General features: G+C 37.7%; 1 protein-coding gene across 4 annotated transcripts in view; it reads right to left on the bottom strand.

The window, feature by feature from the left end:
* Positions 1–1,607: 1,607 nt before the first annotated feature.
* Positions 1,608–18,218, bottom strand: part of WDR11 (WD repeat domain 11) — a 36,805-nt gene continuing 20,194 nt past the window's right edge. For all 4 annotated transcript variants that reach the window (XM_030951283.1, XM_030951284.1, XM_030951285.1 and 1 more), the window contains exons 14-29: positions 17,160–17,268; positions 16,738–16,862; positions 16,174–16,321; positions 15,762–15,868; positions 15,185–15,299; positions 13,387–13,558; positions 10,755–10,863; positions 9,938–10,000; positions 8,929–8,994; positions 8,034–8,202; positions 7,702–7,797; positions 7,181–7,346; positions 6,235–6,332; positions 5,168–5,313; positions 4,323–4,402; positions 1,608–3,724 (exon numbers count right to left, since the gene is read on the bottom strand). In XM_030951283.1, the coding sequence (XP_030807143.1) occupies positions 3,567–3,724; positions 4,323–4,402; positions 5,168–5,313; positions 6,235–6,332; positions 7,181–7,346; positions 7,702–7,797; positions 8,034–8,202; positions 8,929–8,994; positions 9,938–10,000; positions 10,755–10,863; positions 13,387–13,558; positions 15,185–15,299; positions 15,762–15,868; positions 16,174–16,321; positions 16,738–16,862; positions 17,160–17,268 (1,927 nt within the window). In that variant the 3' untranslated portion in view covers positions 1,608–3,566. The remainder of the gene's footprint in view (positions 3,725–4,322; positions 4,403–5,167; positions 5,314–6,234; positions 6,333–7,180; positions 7,347–7,701; positions 7,798–8,033; positions 8,203–8,928; positions 8,995–9,937; positions 10,001–10,754; positions 10,864–13,386; positions 13,559–15,184; positions 15,300–15,761; positions 15,869–16,173; positions 16,322–16,737; positions 16,863–17,159; positions 17,269–18,218) is intronic.

Genomic DNA, 18,218 nt, shown 5'->3' with positions numbered 1-18,218 from the left:
AATGATCTCTCAGATTATTTGCTCAGACACTCAACATCAACACTCTGGGCCAGGTTTCTTGATGTATAATAAATGCCTCTCTCTGGCTGCAGTGTCTCTAAACTGGCAGACTGCATTTTAATGAAAGCAAATGATAAATAATTTGCAATAGAGCACTAATAATTTTTACACTGTGATCAAGTATTTTGTGTTGTCATTTTCCCTAATTATTCCCTCTGAATCAGTTCTATGGATATGTGTGTATATAAACATACCCACACACCATTAAACTGAATTTTTTGAGAAGTACTTCAGAAATTGACACAAATTAGGCAATTTTAGACAGTGTTGGTCAATATGTTTAATTTACAGGCTGCCTTTATTGTGAAGCACATCGTGATCCAATTAAAACTCTAATTAGGGCCTGCCTTTACTGAAGCCAAGCTGAAAGGACATTTTCTAGACTTTTCACTGCCAGAATAAATAAATCCATTTGAAATAATTTGGACTTTTTTGAAGGATCACATCAGGAACTAGAAAGATATAAGCCCATTTTTAAAATTCAGTTCTGCCAAAATCCCATGACAATATTCACCGTGAGCTTCCCTCAGGCTGTACAACCACCAGTGGAATGTGAGCACACAGATGGGGAGACAAACTGCCTGTGGGACTGACTGAGCTCCAGAGATGTACAAATTTCAGATGCTTCACTGAACTGAAGACAATTTATGCATCCCTGCAGACTCAATTTTAAGCTTTTTTTGTTTTGTTTTTTTTTGTTGTTGTTGATCATGGAAGGCCAAAATTCTTCATATAAAACAATAAGAGAGGTAACCAGCACTAGCTGTGCTGCAAGATTTTCTCCTTCCAGAAGTTCCTCATCTAGACATCTTAAATGCTCAAAAAATTCCTTATTTTCAAAGGTCCTGCCTTTTGCAAAAGAATCTTTCAGTAGTTACTGAATACTCTGCTCTGGCAATCCAACATCCCAGTAAATTAATACAAGGCTGGTGTTCAAAGACAAATGCACAGAGAATCTCTGTATATTATACAGAATCTCTGTATATTGACCTGCAAATACAATCTTACCACTTCCTCATTGCCAAGGATGGTCAAACACAGGTTCCAGAGTTATGGCTGACAGAAGCTTCAAAATGCAAAACCAAGAAAATACGGATTATAAACCCCTGGGGCTACTTGCAGTATTCACAGGGCTTTGAGGAAGGAATTCTCAAAGGGGTTTAAAGGAGTTAAAAACATTTTTATTTTAAAAATTCATTCAGTTCACTTTCTAGGTTGTGAGAATAGAAAGGGAGGGGGTTTCTTTCATCACTTACTTCTGTGCTTTGCAAATCTCAGGATGTGCAGACCGTGTCCTGCTCTAATTTAACCCATACAAAGTTTATGTTTGCTGCTAAAGCCTGGGAATGAATACTGCTCAAACACAATGTTTCATTAGAACTAATATGGAAAATGTGACTCAGATGTACAAAGGATAATCACTTCCTCTATTAAAGCAGCCCTGAGCATTGTTCCTGCCCAGAAGGCAAAATGACAACAGTTGCACAAGCAGCACTCAATTCCAATGATGCGTTTGTATTAAATCAAGACACACAGAGATTTTAAAAATAGTTTTATTATTGTAATGAGACTGCAATATTATCTAAATAAACTTTTCAATCACTATTACACTCTATTTTCCTCATGAAGGTTCCAGTTGGGAATGCCACAAAGTATCCTGTAACCTGTACACTTAAAAGTTTATAGAAACATTCAGTATTAAAAGGCCTTTGCAATATGTTGTTGTTTTCGTTTTTTTAAACCATCAGAGTTATAAATCCAAGTGTATACTGAAGTAGATTTATCTCAGAGACCCACTGACAAACAGCTTCAAGGGCTCTCAAAGAACAAGGTTGGGTGTGCTCACAACTCTGTGGGAGTCTTGTCCACCAGGGCTGCTACAAAAGCAGGAGATTGAGCAGAGCTGTAGCAGTCAGTGCGAGCCAGAATTTAGGCCACTGCTAATTACAGTTAATTTTGATTAATTCTGTTGCTCACGTAATACTTAAGGCAAATTTCCTTGTATACTCATTTTCCCAAGCTAAAGCAACAACATAAGCACAGTTCACAATACACTGAACAAAAGGTATTTTAAGGTAATTTATGTAAGAGGTGGCAAGAACAAATACAATACATTGCAGTTTAACTCCTACTTTTCTGCTCAGAATGATGAAACTCCCTTTTTCAGTCTGTATTCAAAAAGACTTGAACAGTCTACCCTTTCCAATTTTATCAGAAATGTTATTTAAGACTTGAACCAAAAGTTTTCTGGAGCTGGAGATGTCCCAAAGCTGATGGGAGTTCTGAACACATATCCACAAATCCTTGAACAAAAGGAGAATCCAATGCACTGTTACTGCAAGTAGACAACACAAAAATTACATTCAAATGAGAGACATTTTATAGGATTCTTTTCATGACAACAAACTCAACTTCAGTAGCTCCAACAAGCTGGGAAAAAGAAGAATTTAGGCTTTTAGTCTAAATGCCACAGTCTTCAGTTTGCAAGGGCAGTGTACCATCAGCACCCACTCCTCAGCTGCAAAATTTCTCATCAGTAATACACAAAAAAGAGACATCTGACATTAGAAACAATAACACAAACAAGTACTGAAATACTGGCAAAAAATCAGAAAAGAGGTTTTTGGTGGCTTCCTTGTGTATGTGGACCATCAGGTATGTTAGCAGGAGAATTATCTCATGAAAAAGCCAGTGTTTGGGCTTTGCACAATGCTTTTTTCATCTTTTGTTAATCAGACATTCAATAACTCAGCAGTGCTGGGGACAGCAGCAGCAGTGTCCTGACCCTGCTGCTCTGGAGGTAAAACCTTCCCCCATCCTTTGACAGGCAGAATTCAGTCCCCAGGGTGTGCAGGGAGTGCACACTTGAAAATAAAATGGAATATAACACTCCCTTAACTGGAAACAGTGATGTTTTATGGATTTCTGGAATGTTAGGAGAGCAACATTTGTAAGTGAACCTGTTGAAGATTCCATCCCAGGCAGTTATGGAAATGACAATACAGTGAACTGATTTAAAATAACAGCAATTTTAAACAAAAAATTGGAGTGAAAAAGCCATGATGTTCCAGGAAAGAACTGTGTGCTTTGTGATCTCTATTTATTTTTAAATATATTTATATTTTTACAGTACAGACTAAATAATTTTTACATATAGATACAACAGTATTGAAGTTTTATTAAGATTTGATTTTTAGAAGTAAATGGACCAGACTTTGACACAGGTATGGAAGCTTTCAGCACATCTTTAAATTTGATTCTTGCTACAACTGAAAAAGTGGAAATATTATTGTACAACTTTATCATAAGCTTCTTTCCCCTCTTGTGAAAGTGCAGACAAATTTAACAAAAAAGCAACACCACAGTTCTTAATCCTGACTTCCAACACATTTAACAGTATTTGCTCCAATCCCACAGATCAGCTATGACAGTGATTCAAGAGGAAAGTGAATTTTCACCCAGTGGAACCCCAGTCTGCCAGACAACCTCACAAACTTTGAGAATTCTCACTCCTGTGTCACCTCCTCCTTCGGCTGCTTGAGTTCACTCAGAAGCTCCTTCCCACTTTCTCCTGCTTTTGAGGCAAAGAGAGCAGCTCCCTCCTTAAAGCCCAGGAGCTTCAAGCTTCTGGCATAATCTGCATACACAGCATGGATCAATTTATGTAAATGAAGCATTAAGGAAGATACAAATTAATAGCAAAACACAAAAAAATCAGAATCCTTTCTTCCCTCTTCTTACCTCTCCCAAGGTGAAAATGCTGAACATTGCCACCAATTGTGCTAATCCATTATTTTTCAGCACAAGAAAGAAAAAAAATTGCTTTAAATCCTCCTTTTGAACTTATATTAGTATTTATAAAGCAACATGCAGAATGCTGTAAACTAAACCACACAGATTTCAGATATGCTTAAGTACCTACCATGATACAATGGCATAAATTGAAATAGAAATTTTAATGTCACAATGAGTTTTTCATTAATCAGACCTGAGCTTATCTAAATGACTTATTAGTGCCATTATTTATTTACAGGCTGATGCCTCCATAGGTATTATTTACATATGCACTATTATTTACAGTATATAATACAGTATATAATATTATATCTTTGCAGTATATAATGCTGTATATATACAGTATATAATTCAAAAGTATTATAAATATAGTATATAGTATAAATACAAAACTGCTCAGCTTTCCAGAACACCAGGTCAGATGTGAAGATTTAGTGAGCACAGACAGGATTTCAGAAAAAGGATATTTGTATCATCATTAACTTCAAATGCCCCGTACTTCAGACAAGCTTCTACAAATAAAGCTGCTCTATCAAAGTACCTCATACTGTTAAATGGAATAAAAAAAAAAGAGAATAATTTGTTAGGATACCAACCAGAAAAGTATTCCAGGACATCACACCAAAACATTTGCAGAGAGGCTGTCTAAAACTCTTTTATATCTCTTTTTCCTCCTTGCACTCATGAACTGACAGTTGCTATAAATTTTCCTGAAAAATCAGGGCTGAAGTTACTCAGAAAAAATCATAGGTACTATAAATCATTACTGCTGGGTCCGTGGGAGCTGGCAATCTGAAAGGCTGTAGTAAAATGAAATGCCAGTCAGAGCCCACAGGTTAAAACTAATTAAAGAAAAACATGCTTGTGGGAAATGCATTTGTAGAGAATTCTCCAAGTTTGACAGAAGGTTCACATAGTATGTATTTGCATGTAAACTTTGAGATAAATACTGACTTAGAAATGCTATGGAATAGGATAGGCATTGTTGAGAGAGGAATGGAATAGAAAGAAGTTTTAAAGGATAGTTTTGTAAATAAGATTAGATACTTTAGAGAAATATAAGAAGAAATGCTTTTTATGTATTGTAATTAGGAAATAGTTGGCTTCTGATTGTGATAGCCTGAATTGTAACATCTGTATTGTCTCACCCTTCACATGAGACTGAAAATGGAATGAAAGTTTTTAAAATGCCTCTCAGTTGCCCCATCTCTGGGTCAGAAAAGGGCTTAGTCCGACACATGCGAAAACAGAAACAGATGTCAGAAATGGGTGTGGACAAGAGAAAACACAGGTTGTGCTGTTTCACCTTTACCTGTGTAACATCTCTGCAACTTTTGTGAAGCAGCCAAGAGACAAGAGGACCAGAATGGCTTTGGATTTCTGGTTGACCTGCGGGGAGCAGAGGTGATCGACCCAGCGGCGCAGCACGTCCGCGCACTCCTCCGAGCTCAGCCGCACCTGGGGACACAGCAGAGCCTGAGTGAGCCCCCAGCTGCCACACACACCCTGCACCCGCTGCATTCCCCTCAGGGCAGCACCCTGGGCAGAAGCAAAAGCATCTGAAACCATCAGTTTTTAACAAAAAGCATATAGCTTGAGTTAATAGGGCATTAAGGAAAATTAGAGATATCTGGGTATAAAAATACTTCATTTGGGTCACTCCATTTTTAGATGTGATTAACATAATTTTTACCCCAAGCTGTTCTAAAGCTTTTCTAAATCAAGAAGGTACTCTTCACTCTTTACTGAAGACTTAAAAAAAATCTTAATTTTTCTGAAAAGCAGCATTCCCTCACTTAAAAAACCCAAGTACTAACTTTTCCATTCTTTCTTCGGGAAACAAAACAGAAACTTAAGAGATGCTGAAAAATTCTTACTAATTCCTGCCCATTTATAACATGGAGAATTAATGCTGTGTCTGGGTAGTTTTGCTGTAATTTGCTGTAACAGAAGGTGATGCCAATTTATGTGGGTGGTGGTAATTTTGAAATCAGCTCACACACTACATAGAGCTCAGCACAAAGCCACTGCTCAGTTAATTATCCACATCCAGGAGTAGGGTTTTGTAGTTTTTTACCAGCTTTATACTGCTGCAGCTATATGGGCCTTCCCAAACTGCTGAAAAATTAAGAAATTGAGTATTCTAAGCCTTTTTAGGCCCCAATCCTGTAATGTGGACAAGGAGAGCAAACCTGCGTGGTCAGAAGGCTGAAGAATCTGCCAGCGCTGATTGAATAGCCTGGCTTCTTGTAGCTGTGTGGTATTTCTAATTGATGTTTCAGTGACTTAGGGAACTCCAGCACCCTGCTCAGCCTTCCTAAGCACAGATGCTAAGCAGGTGGTTGGTGCTGTCAGCCCGGGAAGTGAGGGATTGCTCACCTTGGCCAGCCACGCTGCTCGGTTCCACTCGCCGTAGGTCTGCAGGTAGCGACAGGCGTCTGCAGCCTTGTCAATGAGACACAGCAGCTGCACCCCCTCTGGAACAGAAACATGCACTCCTCTCAGGAAATAATCCAGGGAAAAAGAGCTGCTAAGTGTGGAAAAGGATCCCCATATCCTCAGAACATGAAGATGTTGAGACTGCTCTCCATATAACCGGGGTGCCAGTTATTGCATCTTCGTTCTGGGCTACAGAGGCCACACAAAGCTCTCACTGATCTTTGTTCTGAACACAAATTTAGGGGTTCACAGGACTTCTCATCATAAAGACATAATGATCTCTGTAAATGAAATAAATAGATTTCCTAGGTAGATCTTTATTTTAATTTAATGTTGTCCACGGTGCAATTATTAATAGTCTACAGCGTGGAAAGTAGTTTTTTCCAGGCAAGTACAGATTTTTAACTCTCTCAGCGTGTTTATTTCAGTTTTATGATTGTAACTGAAATATTTCAGTTATGTTTCAGCTCTTGCATTAAGCAAAATTAATCTGTACTTGTAAGAAAACACATATTATGACAAAAGTTCTGAACTGAAAAGGAGACTAAATCTGTATTTCATGTTTTGTAACAGGGACACCAAATTTTAGTTAATCCTTTAATTAGAAAAGTGGATAATACATATTATGTGCTCAGCTTCTTTTTGTGCAAACAACTGCTAAAAGATTTACTCCAGAAGTAAGTTTTCCTGTGAAAATAAATCAAGACAAGCTGGATTTTGTAACTCAGTTACTGATCATTTTTGTGTTAACTACTCTGTGTAGTGTCTACTAGAGCACACCCAACATGTAAGATCCATCACAGCAGGATTCACTCCTATTTCACTGGCATCCTTAAAAATGATGAGAATTATCAGTTTACAAGCAAAGAGAAAAGAGATATTTTACCTGCAAGCTTTCCATTGGCTATCATGTTGGTTGCTACCAGTTTAATGGTGCTTTGAGATGGCCCTGATGAGGTGACAGTTGTGACCAGGCAAGCTTTGAGTGAATCACAGTAATAATGTGCATTCTCTGAACTGGTTTCCAGCAATAGTTGCACTGCTCTGTCAGTCTGGCAAGAGAAAAAAAATACAACTTTGACCACAACATATTAATTTTGCTTAAAAGCCTTTCTATTTATACCCTTTTTAAGACATGGAACAAATAACAATAGAAGTTATTCTAAAACAGGCTACAAAAATATCTCCCTGTCTAGTAATGACTAGGATTCTACTTTAAGAGGACATTTTCAATAAGAACAGCATTGAAAACCCATCACGAATTTAACATAACAATGCAAAATCTCTGCACTGGGTTCACACAAATAGGAAATAACAAATAAAGTTAGAAAAAGCTTTCTTTGAATGGGCTAAGCACATAAAACAGACAGGGAAGAAGAATAAAAAATTCAAATATTACCCACAAACCTGGCCCAAGAGAAGAAGTTGATCAGCACATTTCCTGGTATGATCATATGTTGATCTCTTCACTTCCTGGAGATTTACCCTTTCCAGCTGGAATTTCTGGACAAAGAAGGAGAAGTATTTTAAGTGTAAACCTACCATAAGAAATAAAACCAGGCTTTTAAAGGATATTTACATATCTTGCCAGTTTTTGAGCCAGCCTCTATTTTTAAGTACAAGGAATGTTTTAACCCAGACTGGTATGTTACTAATAAAAGTGAAATATGTACAGAGAACTGAGTGTTTATTGTGCTGATGACATTCCTTTAAATTTGGTTTTGAACTCTTTGACGTACCTGGAAGTAAGAATTTTCACACAGCACATCATAGCATATATCCAGAGGATTACCCAGCTGCTCCTGAAGGACAGCTGTGTCTGGTTTTGCAGGCTTGTCCTGGCATAAGCTGTGCAAATAGTGGGCAGCAATGGTCCAGAAGTGCAGTTCAGATTCATCCCCATACAGTCTGAGAAGATACAAAGCAGGATGTGAAACAGGCTTGTGTTTTTTCATACACCACATAAAAATATGATATATTTCATTTTCTCAAGGACTGTGCATTCCTGTGGACAACACAAGTACTTTGCTTTATCAGTGGGACAAACTGTGAGAGAGGATTATGGAATGACATTCAGCAAGGTAAGTTACACCAGCAATTAAACCCCAGGAATGTTCAGCACAGAAATATGTGGAAATTGATATTTATTATTATTTTGCACTTAGTCACTGATATCCTCTTTCAACCACAAGTTACTAAGTTTGAAAACCATCTCTGAATACAGACAGACTAAAATCAGCTCAGTTTGGGCAGAGGAACCACACAGAACAAATACACTTGAAATAAACCCCAGGCCCTGCCCTGTTTGTACAGAGCTATTGTGAAGTTCTAAATGACATTTTGGGGCAAGATCAACTAAATGTAATGTGGCTGCCAGAAGTGCAGTTATAAAAGTGCCACTAAGACTGAGGGAAATTCCTTGTATCCAGCAAGCAAATAAAACTGTTTCTGTGAGGTAACATTTCCATTTTGGTTCTAAAACCACTCTACTCAATGAGTAACAAAGTAGTTTAGGGACTGTGCTAAGTTAAAGGACAACTGGGGGAGTTCCTAAACTTCAGCTCATTCCTGTGCATTAATAGCATCAAGATTTTCCTAGAAAATGTTTCCTATATTTATCAGAATCTCTACTACCTGGCAACCAGGAGACATCTCTGCAGGAGAGTAAAATCTGGATCAAGCAGAAGTTTCTTTATGTCACTGCAAAAGAGAAAGTTAAACTGTAAAATGCTGGGTAGGATTTTTGTTTGGTTGGATCCATCACATACAAACTGAAAAGATCAACCCCAAAAATACAGAATTTCTTTTCTGAAATCAAAAAATGCATCTAGGAAAACAATTGCAACAGGAATTATATATAATTTGAAATACAGCTGATCTCCAGGGACAAATGCAGGGAGTCCATCAGGAACTCTTTATCCTTGCACTATAGGGAATCACCACCAGGGTGTATGCAAAGCTGCCAATTAGGCTGCAGTAATTCTACTAATTACAGTATTAATTCAGCTACAAATAATCTTGCAGCTATGTAGTGTCACAGCAGAAGGGATGCACATGCATGAATTTAGGCTTTCCACAGATGTTTCAGACTGGATAAAAATAGGCTGTTACCTCTGCCACCCTACTAAATGAAAGGCCAGAAGGAAGATGGACAAAGTTGTCCACTTACTAGCTTTAACTATAATTTTCAAGGTTTAAGTGGAATGTCAAAATCTGTTTTCTCTGTAAATAGAGCAATGTGCATCAACATTGCTCTGGAATTATATCTTCAGCAAAGGATTTTTGGAATCCTCTTTTTTTCATCACAAACAAACCTTGCAGTATTTAAGTAGCAGGGTCCAATGCAGTCTGGATCAGCATAAAGAACCCCTAAATCCCTGAGAAGTACTGCTTAAAATATTCCAAATGCTCACAGGTCAGTTGCAAATCATGTACAGACCCTATCAGTACCTTTAAAGCACCAAGTTTAAAATTAAATAAAATTTACATTAAAAAACTTTTTTTAATAAAAACTGTCATTACTCAGGCACATCTTTAGAGAAGAGAATTCTTTCTTCATTAACTGTGAGTTGCCACAAACTTTAGATATTTTGCCTTCTCAGAATTCCATAGCTGACACAAGTAATAACAGAAAAATTCTTACTTGGATAATGAATTCAACTGCTCTTGAAGAAGGCTTTTAATATTTTCATTCTCTGGATAATCACTGGATTAAAAAAAAAAATAGACGTTTTCTGCGTTACAAAAAGTACAGAATTATTTGAAATGGAAGAGCACGACTTGCAGGAGAAAAACACAGGTTAACAATTGTTACATGTTAACAATTTTTCACATTCTTTGGGTAAGCCATTGATACAGATTCTTTATCCAGTTACCAGTTCCAAAATAGCAGTGAAAGACTGGGCTTGTTTTCACTCAACCTCACAGTCAGCGCCAAACTTTCTTTTCCCATTTTTCTTTTTTTCATTAACCATAAAATTAATAGAAATGGCAATGCCTAGAGCACTATTAAGTGACCATGAGCACAGTCCAGGACACAGAAATGTGCTCCTCTGGTGATGTGGATGTGGCTCTCCATGAGTACAGACAGGTCTATCAGGATATCAGAATATCACTTTCATTATACTTTAGGAACAACTCTGATGGCTGCATTAACTTCTAGAACAAAGAGAACACAGTTTTTCTCAGAAGTAATATAATGCCATAAAAATATTGCCAGGACTGAAAGCAGACTGCAGTTTTTAACAGCCAAGTGCTACTGAAAGCCAGAAGAAATACCTGACCTTAGAGCCTTACCTATATTACTTTCAGTAATAAATACTGAACTAATTATAATTTTGACAGTCCCCAAGAGTGAGGAAACTTATACATCCAACAGTTATTTGCACAGAAAGACTAATAAAATATAAAGGCTTTAAAAAATAATAATTTCTTATATATAGATCTATATTTCTTCTTACATGTCCATAATATCTAGAGAATATTTCTCATCCCACGGTTGATGCAGCAGGAATGCTTTTAAAGCTAATGAAGCCCTTGGAACAAGCACGTAGGGACACCAGACAGGTTCTGAAACAAAAGGAAAAGATTCATTGTCCAGAGAGTCATGTGCAATAATGCTGTGTTCATTGATCAGAAAATGTACCTTCAGAAAATATACCACAGAAAATGTATCACAGAAAATGCATAGAAAATGGGCACCATAAAATGCACCACAGAATGTATACATCCAAAAATGTACTTCCAGAAAATATACCACAGAAAATATATCACAGAAAATGCACCACAGAAAATATTCCACCAGAAAATGTATCACAGAAAATGTACCATAGAAAATGGGCACCAAAAAATGTATCATAGAACATGTACCACAGAAAATGGGCACCAGAAAATGTATCACAGAAAATATCCCACAGAAAATGGGCACCAGAAAATGTATCACAGAAAATGGGCATCAGAAAATGCACCACAGAATGTATATATCCAAAAATGTACTTCCAGAAAACGTGTAACAGAAAATGTACATCAGAAAATGTCCCAGCTTGTTTGCAAGCACCAGGAAAATCATACATAAAAGTCTTTTCACACACCCAGCACAGACTGCTAGACATAAAAGCTTATCACTACACTCAACAAAAACACTTCATAGAGGGTACAGGGTTATCAACCATGGTCAAATGAGAATTTCAGGATATTCCACAGTGTATTTAGCCACAGACTCCTGGAATGCATTTTACTGGCTTTGGCAGAGCTGTGTACAATGATTATTCCCACATGGTACAAAGCAAGTAAAGCTATACCAAATATATCATAAAGCATGTTTAGTTTTGCTTTGTCCCCCTAATTCCTACAGTACAATACAAGGATTAAACCCCATCATCTGGAAAGGATGGTGGGGAGTTTAATAAGATACAAATGATACATTAGTGCTGTCACACAAGTGTACAAGTCAGTGACTCTGTATCCAGTACAAGGTGTGATGACAGGCAGCAAATGCTACCCAGTGACTGAGCAGTAAAACAAGTACCAAAAGCAGCTCCATCATTAAACATTCACAGCTCCCTGTACTTGGTGTGCACTGAGTGATGTAGGACTCTTGTAAATGTGATTTGGTAATTAAAACATTACCACAGAAGGACAGCTCAATCACAGGCAGCCTTACAGCTGGCACAGCTTCATTTCAGTGTGCTTGGCTTTACAACATTCATCTTTAGAACTTCATATTGCAGAAAAGTCCTTTGGTAGCAAAAATGGCTGTGATAAATTACATGTTTCCTCAAACAAACCCACACCACAGCTCCCCACATCACAGTTTATTGCATATGTCTTAGAATCTACTAATTTTAAGGAAATGACTTAAGGAAATTTAAAGAGTAAAGGTAGGATTGACTCAAAAGGCAACAACAAGAACAGTTATTTGGAACAGCAGTAATAATAAATACAAAAAAATGTAGTTTAGTTAACTAGTTAAATATTTAAACTCCCTTCTTAGACATATGGCTAAAAAGGCAAACAGCACTAATATTGCTATTTTAAATGTCAGTTTGAAGAGCAATGAATCAGTCTACAGGCACCTCAAAAAAAAATCAGAAAATACATTTTTACCCATCAACAAATGTTTCTAAATCATGTAATGAGTATCACTGATGCAGGTATTGATACCTAATTGATGTGTCAATGCTTTTAAAGGCAATTTGCTAGATATCTGTACAAAAAGCTCTTATTTTCTTCATTTGTATTTAAATTAAGATATTAAAAAGTATGTACTATTTGGGAGATTAAACTTGTATTAAAAAACTCCTGCATATTATTGGTTTTTTTGGGTTTGGATTGAAGGCACTTGAGACAGTAGCTCATGTTGGGACTCAAGTGTTTTTTATTTCTTACCAGTAAAACAGTCTCACTACTCTAATTAAAAGCTCACTACGGCAGCTTTAAATTAGAAGGCACAAAATGACCAACAATCTCTTGCTACTAGGTCTTTTAACACTAAACTATCCAATTAAGAACTGACACCTAGATTATTTTTCTTTTAACCCAATAACTTATCCCACAGAGCTGCAATGCAGACTTTTCTGCCCAATTACAAAATGCCACCCAAACCCAAGAAGAAGAAGGAAGAAGAATCATGAAGAAGAAACCCAGGACGACACCCTGTGCCCTCCATCTTGCTTCCATCCATAACATACTAAAAATCCCCAAACCTCAATTTCTCACCAGGGGATACACCTACACTGCTCTCTATAATCTATTTCACACTTTTGTGGATTCTAGGAATTGAATCCTAGAAGTCTAGGGAAGTCTAGAATTCTAAGAACCTTTCTCCATGAATGAGGGTCAAAGTCAGTGCTCCCCTGGGAATCAGGACACCCCAGAGCAGACAGAGAAATATTCCTGGTGCCCTGGGTTTCCACACATATGACCTAAGCATTAAAAAATTACCTACTTTTCATGTATCCATGAAAAGCAGTGGAAAGGCACCAACATCTCCACGTGTGACAAGCCCCTGTTCTAACAGAAGTGCTGAGCTCCACTTTCCAAAGAGGAGGGCAGAAGTGCCAAGCAGTGGACAGCAAGGAAGACATGGCATACCTATTAAATCCTGCTCATCCATCCTGAAACACGAGGGCTTCATGGACAAGTCCAGCACTCGGATGCATCCATCATCTGATGCCAGCACCACTTTGTCTGACGTGCACCAGTCCACGTCCAGGATCCGGAAATTCACATTTCTGCCACTCCTTAAACTGCTCACCATTTGTACCTGCAAAAGTTCAGATATTTTTTATTTTTAGCAGCCTCTCCATTGCCCAGTGTGAGGCTGTGTCACATACCCAGGAGGCACAGCACAAAATTCACCATCAAAGGTGAAGTTAGGCATAAATCATTTCAATAATGGAGAGTAGGGAATTTAGAAACCTTGGAGTAGGTCACATGGTTGCCCTGGCACAATACTATTTCCCAATTTAGGGCTGAGAAAAAATCCTCTTGAGCACAGTGTATGTCACAGACACATTTTATGAAAAATCCTTTTGCTAGGATTTTTAATCCTGGGAAGCTGAGAGGCCTCAGAAACAAAATGTAAACAATGGTTATCTGCTGCTGTGGAATGCAACAGGTGCATCTGTGATTGGTCTATGTGGTTGTTTCTAATTAATGGCCAATCACAGTCCAGCTGGCTCAGATTCTCTGGTCAGTCACAAGATTTTATTATCATTCCATTTTTTTCTATTCCTTTCAAGTCTTCTGATAAAATCCTTTCTTCTATTCTTTTAGTATAGTTTTAATATATCATCTTCTTTTAATATAATATGTACCGCAAAATAATAAATCAGCCTTCTGAAACATGAAGTCAAGATTCTCATCTCTTCCCTCGTCCTGGGACTCCTGTGAACACCACCACAAGTGTGCAGCTACCTTTTTGTTATCTTTTTAACAGGACAGGATTAGATGTATAATAGAACTGAGACTATAAAGTATTACTACAGATATTCTGAAAGACTTTTGACTGAAAATGTGAATTTAATTTTAAATGCTATCATGTAGGAAACTCCTTTATCCTAGAAAAAAAGAGGGAGCAGCTAGAGTATCTTGTGGCATCCAAACTATTCGAATGTGCTTCAAGGAGAGACTCACTGGGCAATATCCTACTCAACTTATGTAATTCCCAGTAATTGTTCATATCTGCTGTCCATTCTTCTCATCAGTGGAGTTTCATATTGCACTAATTAAGTGTCTGAGTTTGGAGCTGGTGCTCATTACAAAGGAAACAGGAAAAAAACTAAAATTCCTCTTTCATACCCTGATACCCTGAACTCATTCCAGGGGCTAAGTTAAAACAGTACAATTGTATTTCCTTCCCCACGGTACCATAATCCTCTGAGAGACCTAAAAGCAAACCCCAGAAGGTTTGTGAACATAACTACAGAATTTTTGAGTAAGAAGAGAAACTAGAGAGTGTTAATGAACAGGTGTCTGTTTTCCTGGTATTCCCTAACAAATTAAATCTATTGACCATACACAGAAAACCTGCAGTGAAAGCAATCTCCTGTCCACAGATTAAAGTCTCAAACTGGGGACTCCCACTTAAATTTTCAAGGTATTGAAAAATACTTAGATTTTCAAGGTCTGCCTCAAAACCATTACAAGAGGATGACAAAGAGAATCTCAGACATTGTCAGCTTTAAGAGTGGAAGACAATTCTCATTGATGGCAGCTCAAAGATAATTTATAGGGAATAAAATCTTCTGAAAAAGCCATATTGACTTTATCATGCAACTGCCAGCAAGAAATCCTGACTCAGAAAAACTTAATCCCTCACTCATCCTGATTTTCAGAGATGAGATGTGGGCTTTGAAGAGAAGTGTCAATCAAATCCATAGCCACTTACCTCTTTTGAATCCCAAATTTCTACCCCATCGTTGTACATTGCAAGGAGTTTTTGGTTTCCTTTCCCTGGGGCAAACCGTATTTTTTTCACCCAGCTCCGGTGAGTAGGAATCCCCCTAAGCAAAGACAAGATTAGGATCCATCATTCTGTACCCAACATTGTAGGAAATGGAATCCTTTCCAGGAACTTTGCAGATCCTGGTATTGCACAGACTGAGGAGAATAATCTCTCTAGAGATGCACAAACAAATGGATGTCCAGATTATGAATTTATTAAACTAAAATGATGAAATGCTTGGAATAAACACTACAATACATAATGTTTAACCAGAAGCCATTGCAGATTTAATGTAAAAAAGATCTCTAGCTCGTTTTAAAACCTTGATTAAATGTTAATTCTTCTGAAAACACAGAGATTAAATGTAGGGAACTGTGACACAGTAGACATTTTCTGAATTTTTATTCCAAAATACTTGCATTTTTCCCTACAGTAAAGAACAAAAATGAGGAAGGATGAAAACATTCTACATTCTAATACTCATCATCTCATGTTTGACAGACTTAATTTGCATTCATACCTGGATACTCTAGCTTTCAAATCCCAGAAGTTTAAGTTTCCATCAACATCTCCAAGAACCAGGATATCCCCCTTCCAGGCAATACAAGTAATGCTACCCATACTTCCCTGAAAATATTTAAGAAGCAGAAAAATATCTTGTGATTAACAGACTCAAACATATGAATAAATATTTCAACATTGGTATTCATTAAAAAAAATTATATAACATGATAGACCAAACTGTACTCAGTTAAAACTGGAAAAATTATTTATAAGACTGTAAAAACAGAACTGCCATCAGTTTTTATGTTGGAATTCATTTCAGATTTCAAAGTACTACATTACTGACTTGCTGCTACAAAGCTTATCCCTGGCAGTCAAAGCCAAGCAAAAAATTCAAGCATCAATAATATAGAAAAATTGGAACTCACATCTGGAGGAATTCTTGCACTGTCTTTTACTGAGTTTCCCTCTACTGTGAGATGATAAACCTGCCCATCAGCACCTGTAAACACAAAGTGCTCCCTGGCAGAGATGTTCTGGCTCAGCTCTGATTTACTTTCAGCTTCCTGCAACAAACTTTAAAAAGAACATAATGAGACATAATTATTTCTTTCTTGAAAATAGAATTGCAAGACAAATTCTACCTAATGCATAGAAACAACACAAAAAAAAGTAAATATCCTTTTAAAGAATTTATATAACAGTTAACTATTTATTACTTCCACTCTTGTGGAAAGGGCAAGTAACTTGTCCAAGGGCAAGTAAGAGTTTTACTTGAAGAACCAGGTAACCAGTGGACTGCCACAGACACACCTGAGAGTAACAAGTACAGCAAAGTCCCACATGGAAAAACTAAAGGGAGGCCCATAAAGTTGTTTTGCTTGCTAAGTACTCAACAATCAGGTCCAAAATATTCTTTTCATTAGAAGAATGGCACATGGTGGGAAACCAACAATTGCTGTAGCCCAGGACTCCATCAGGAGGGGGGATACCTGATCACAGAGGATTCCACACTGCTGACTTCAGTGTCTGATGCCACCGTCTGTCGGGCCATGGCCTCCCTGGCTGCCAGCTGCTTCTTCCTCAGGCTCTTTAAGTTATGGGAAGGTGACCACTCCTGGAAAATGGCCCAGGAAAAATGGAAAAGACAGAGGTTTATTCCCTGAATTTACTGGGGCTTTATAATGATTTCCAAGGAGATTGCTTTCTGCAGTGCCTCCCACCATCACCCAAGAGGCAGAGCAGATTTCTTCACCAGAACCTCCTTTTTTCCTGCTTCCATTTGGTAAAGATGAAATATTAAAGCACTTCTCTGTATATGCTACAGCTACAGTAGCACTTGCTGCAAAACTATTCAAAGATTTTATACTATTTCAATGTGTTACATTAAAAGGTAACAGAATTTATTCCTTACCAGAGCAGTGGCTGTAGGGAAGTTTTTAGACATTTCTCTGAGCAGAGTGCAAGTTCTGACATCCCAGATCTCCAGTGGTTTGTCTTTAAATACCACAGCTAGGTACTGCCTGAAACAAATGATTATTTACTCCAGCAAGAGTCATTTGAGCATTTTACTTCACTTGTGTTGCTCACAGCAGCACTCTGGAGACCCTCAAAAACTACAAGTTAGCAGAGCAAATCAAATCCCCCTCTGAAGCTTGTGATCCCCTTGAGTTACTGAGGAGCAAAAGAATGTCTGAAAAAGAGTTCTCCTCAAAGCTAACAGAATTATAAATTTCTGCCAGGTGGTTCTGCACAATTACTGTGGAAGAGACAAGGGGAATAATTCAGAGAGAGCAGCAGCACCTCTGATCTCACCATGTTCAGCCTGAGTTGATGGCACAAAATACCAGAAAAACACAGAAGACTGCAGGCTGGACAGAGTTTTTTCCCTCCTGCAGATGCATGCCAGTTCCCAATCCCAGGATAAATGAGCATAAAATCATCCCACACTAAGCCACTTTTCAGCCATGTCTCCAGACTGCTCATCTGTGGAGCTGGGTGAGTGTAAACACCTTTAATCCACCACTTTGCACATTTAACTTGAAAATACAGAGGCCATGCAGCAATTTCTCCTCTCAGGCACTGCATTCATCTCCCTGCAAGTGAACCTCCTTTCTTGTCTCACTCAACACTCTCCAGCCTCTTCACCTAAGCCCAAGGCTGTTGTTAATTTTTAATGCATTATTAAGAACATTATATGGTTGAACTCTTCCAGATTCTCTGGAACTCCTACACACAAAAAAACTCCTGTGCAAGCTAGAGACATTTTTTTTCTCCACTGTAAAGAAGCTTTTAAGATTTAGAGACAATGCCCTATAAAAATCAACACTACTTTTAATTTCATTTGTACAAGAAAGTGAAGTATTTTTCCAGAGTACTACAATTATTAGTTTTGATACAATGAAGATCAGGGCCTCCTGTCGCAGGCCTGAGCTCAAAATTATGAAGACTTGAAAGGAAACAATTTGGTCAT

This window comes from Camarhynchus parvulus, chromosome 6 (genome assembly GCF_901933205.1).
Source record: "Camarhynchus parvulus chromosome 6, STF_HiC, whole genome shotgun sequence".
NCBI classification, from domain to species: Eukaryota; Metazoa; Chordata; class Aves; order Passeriformes; family Thraupidae; genus Camarhynchus; species Camarhynchus parvulus.
Note: the sequence above shows the minus strand (reverse complement) of the source record. Positions and strands in the feature narration are given on the sequence as shown.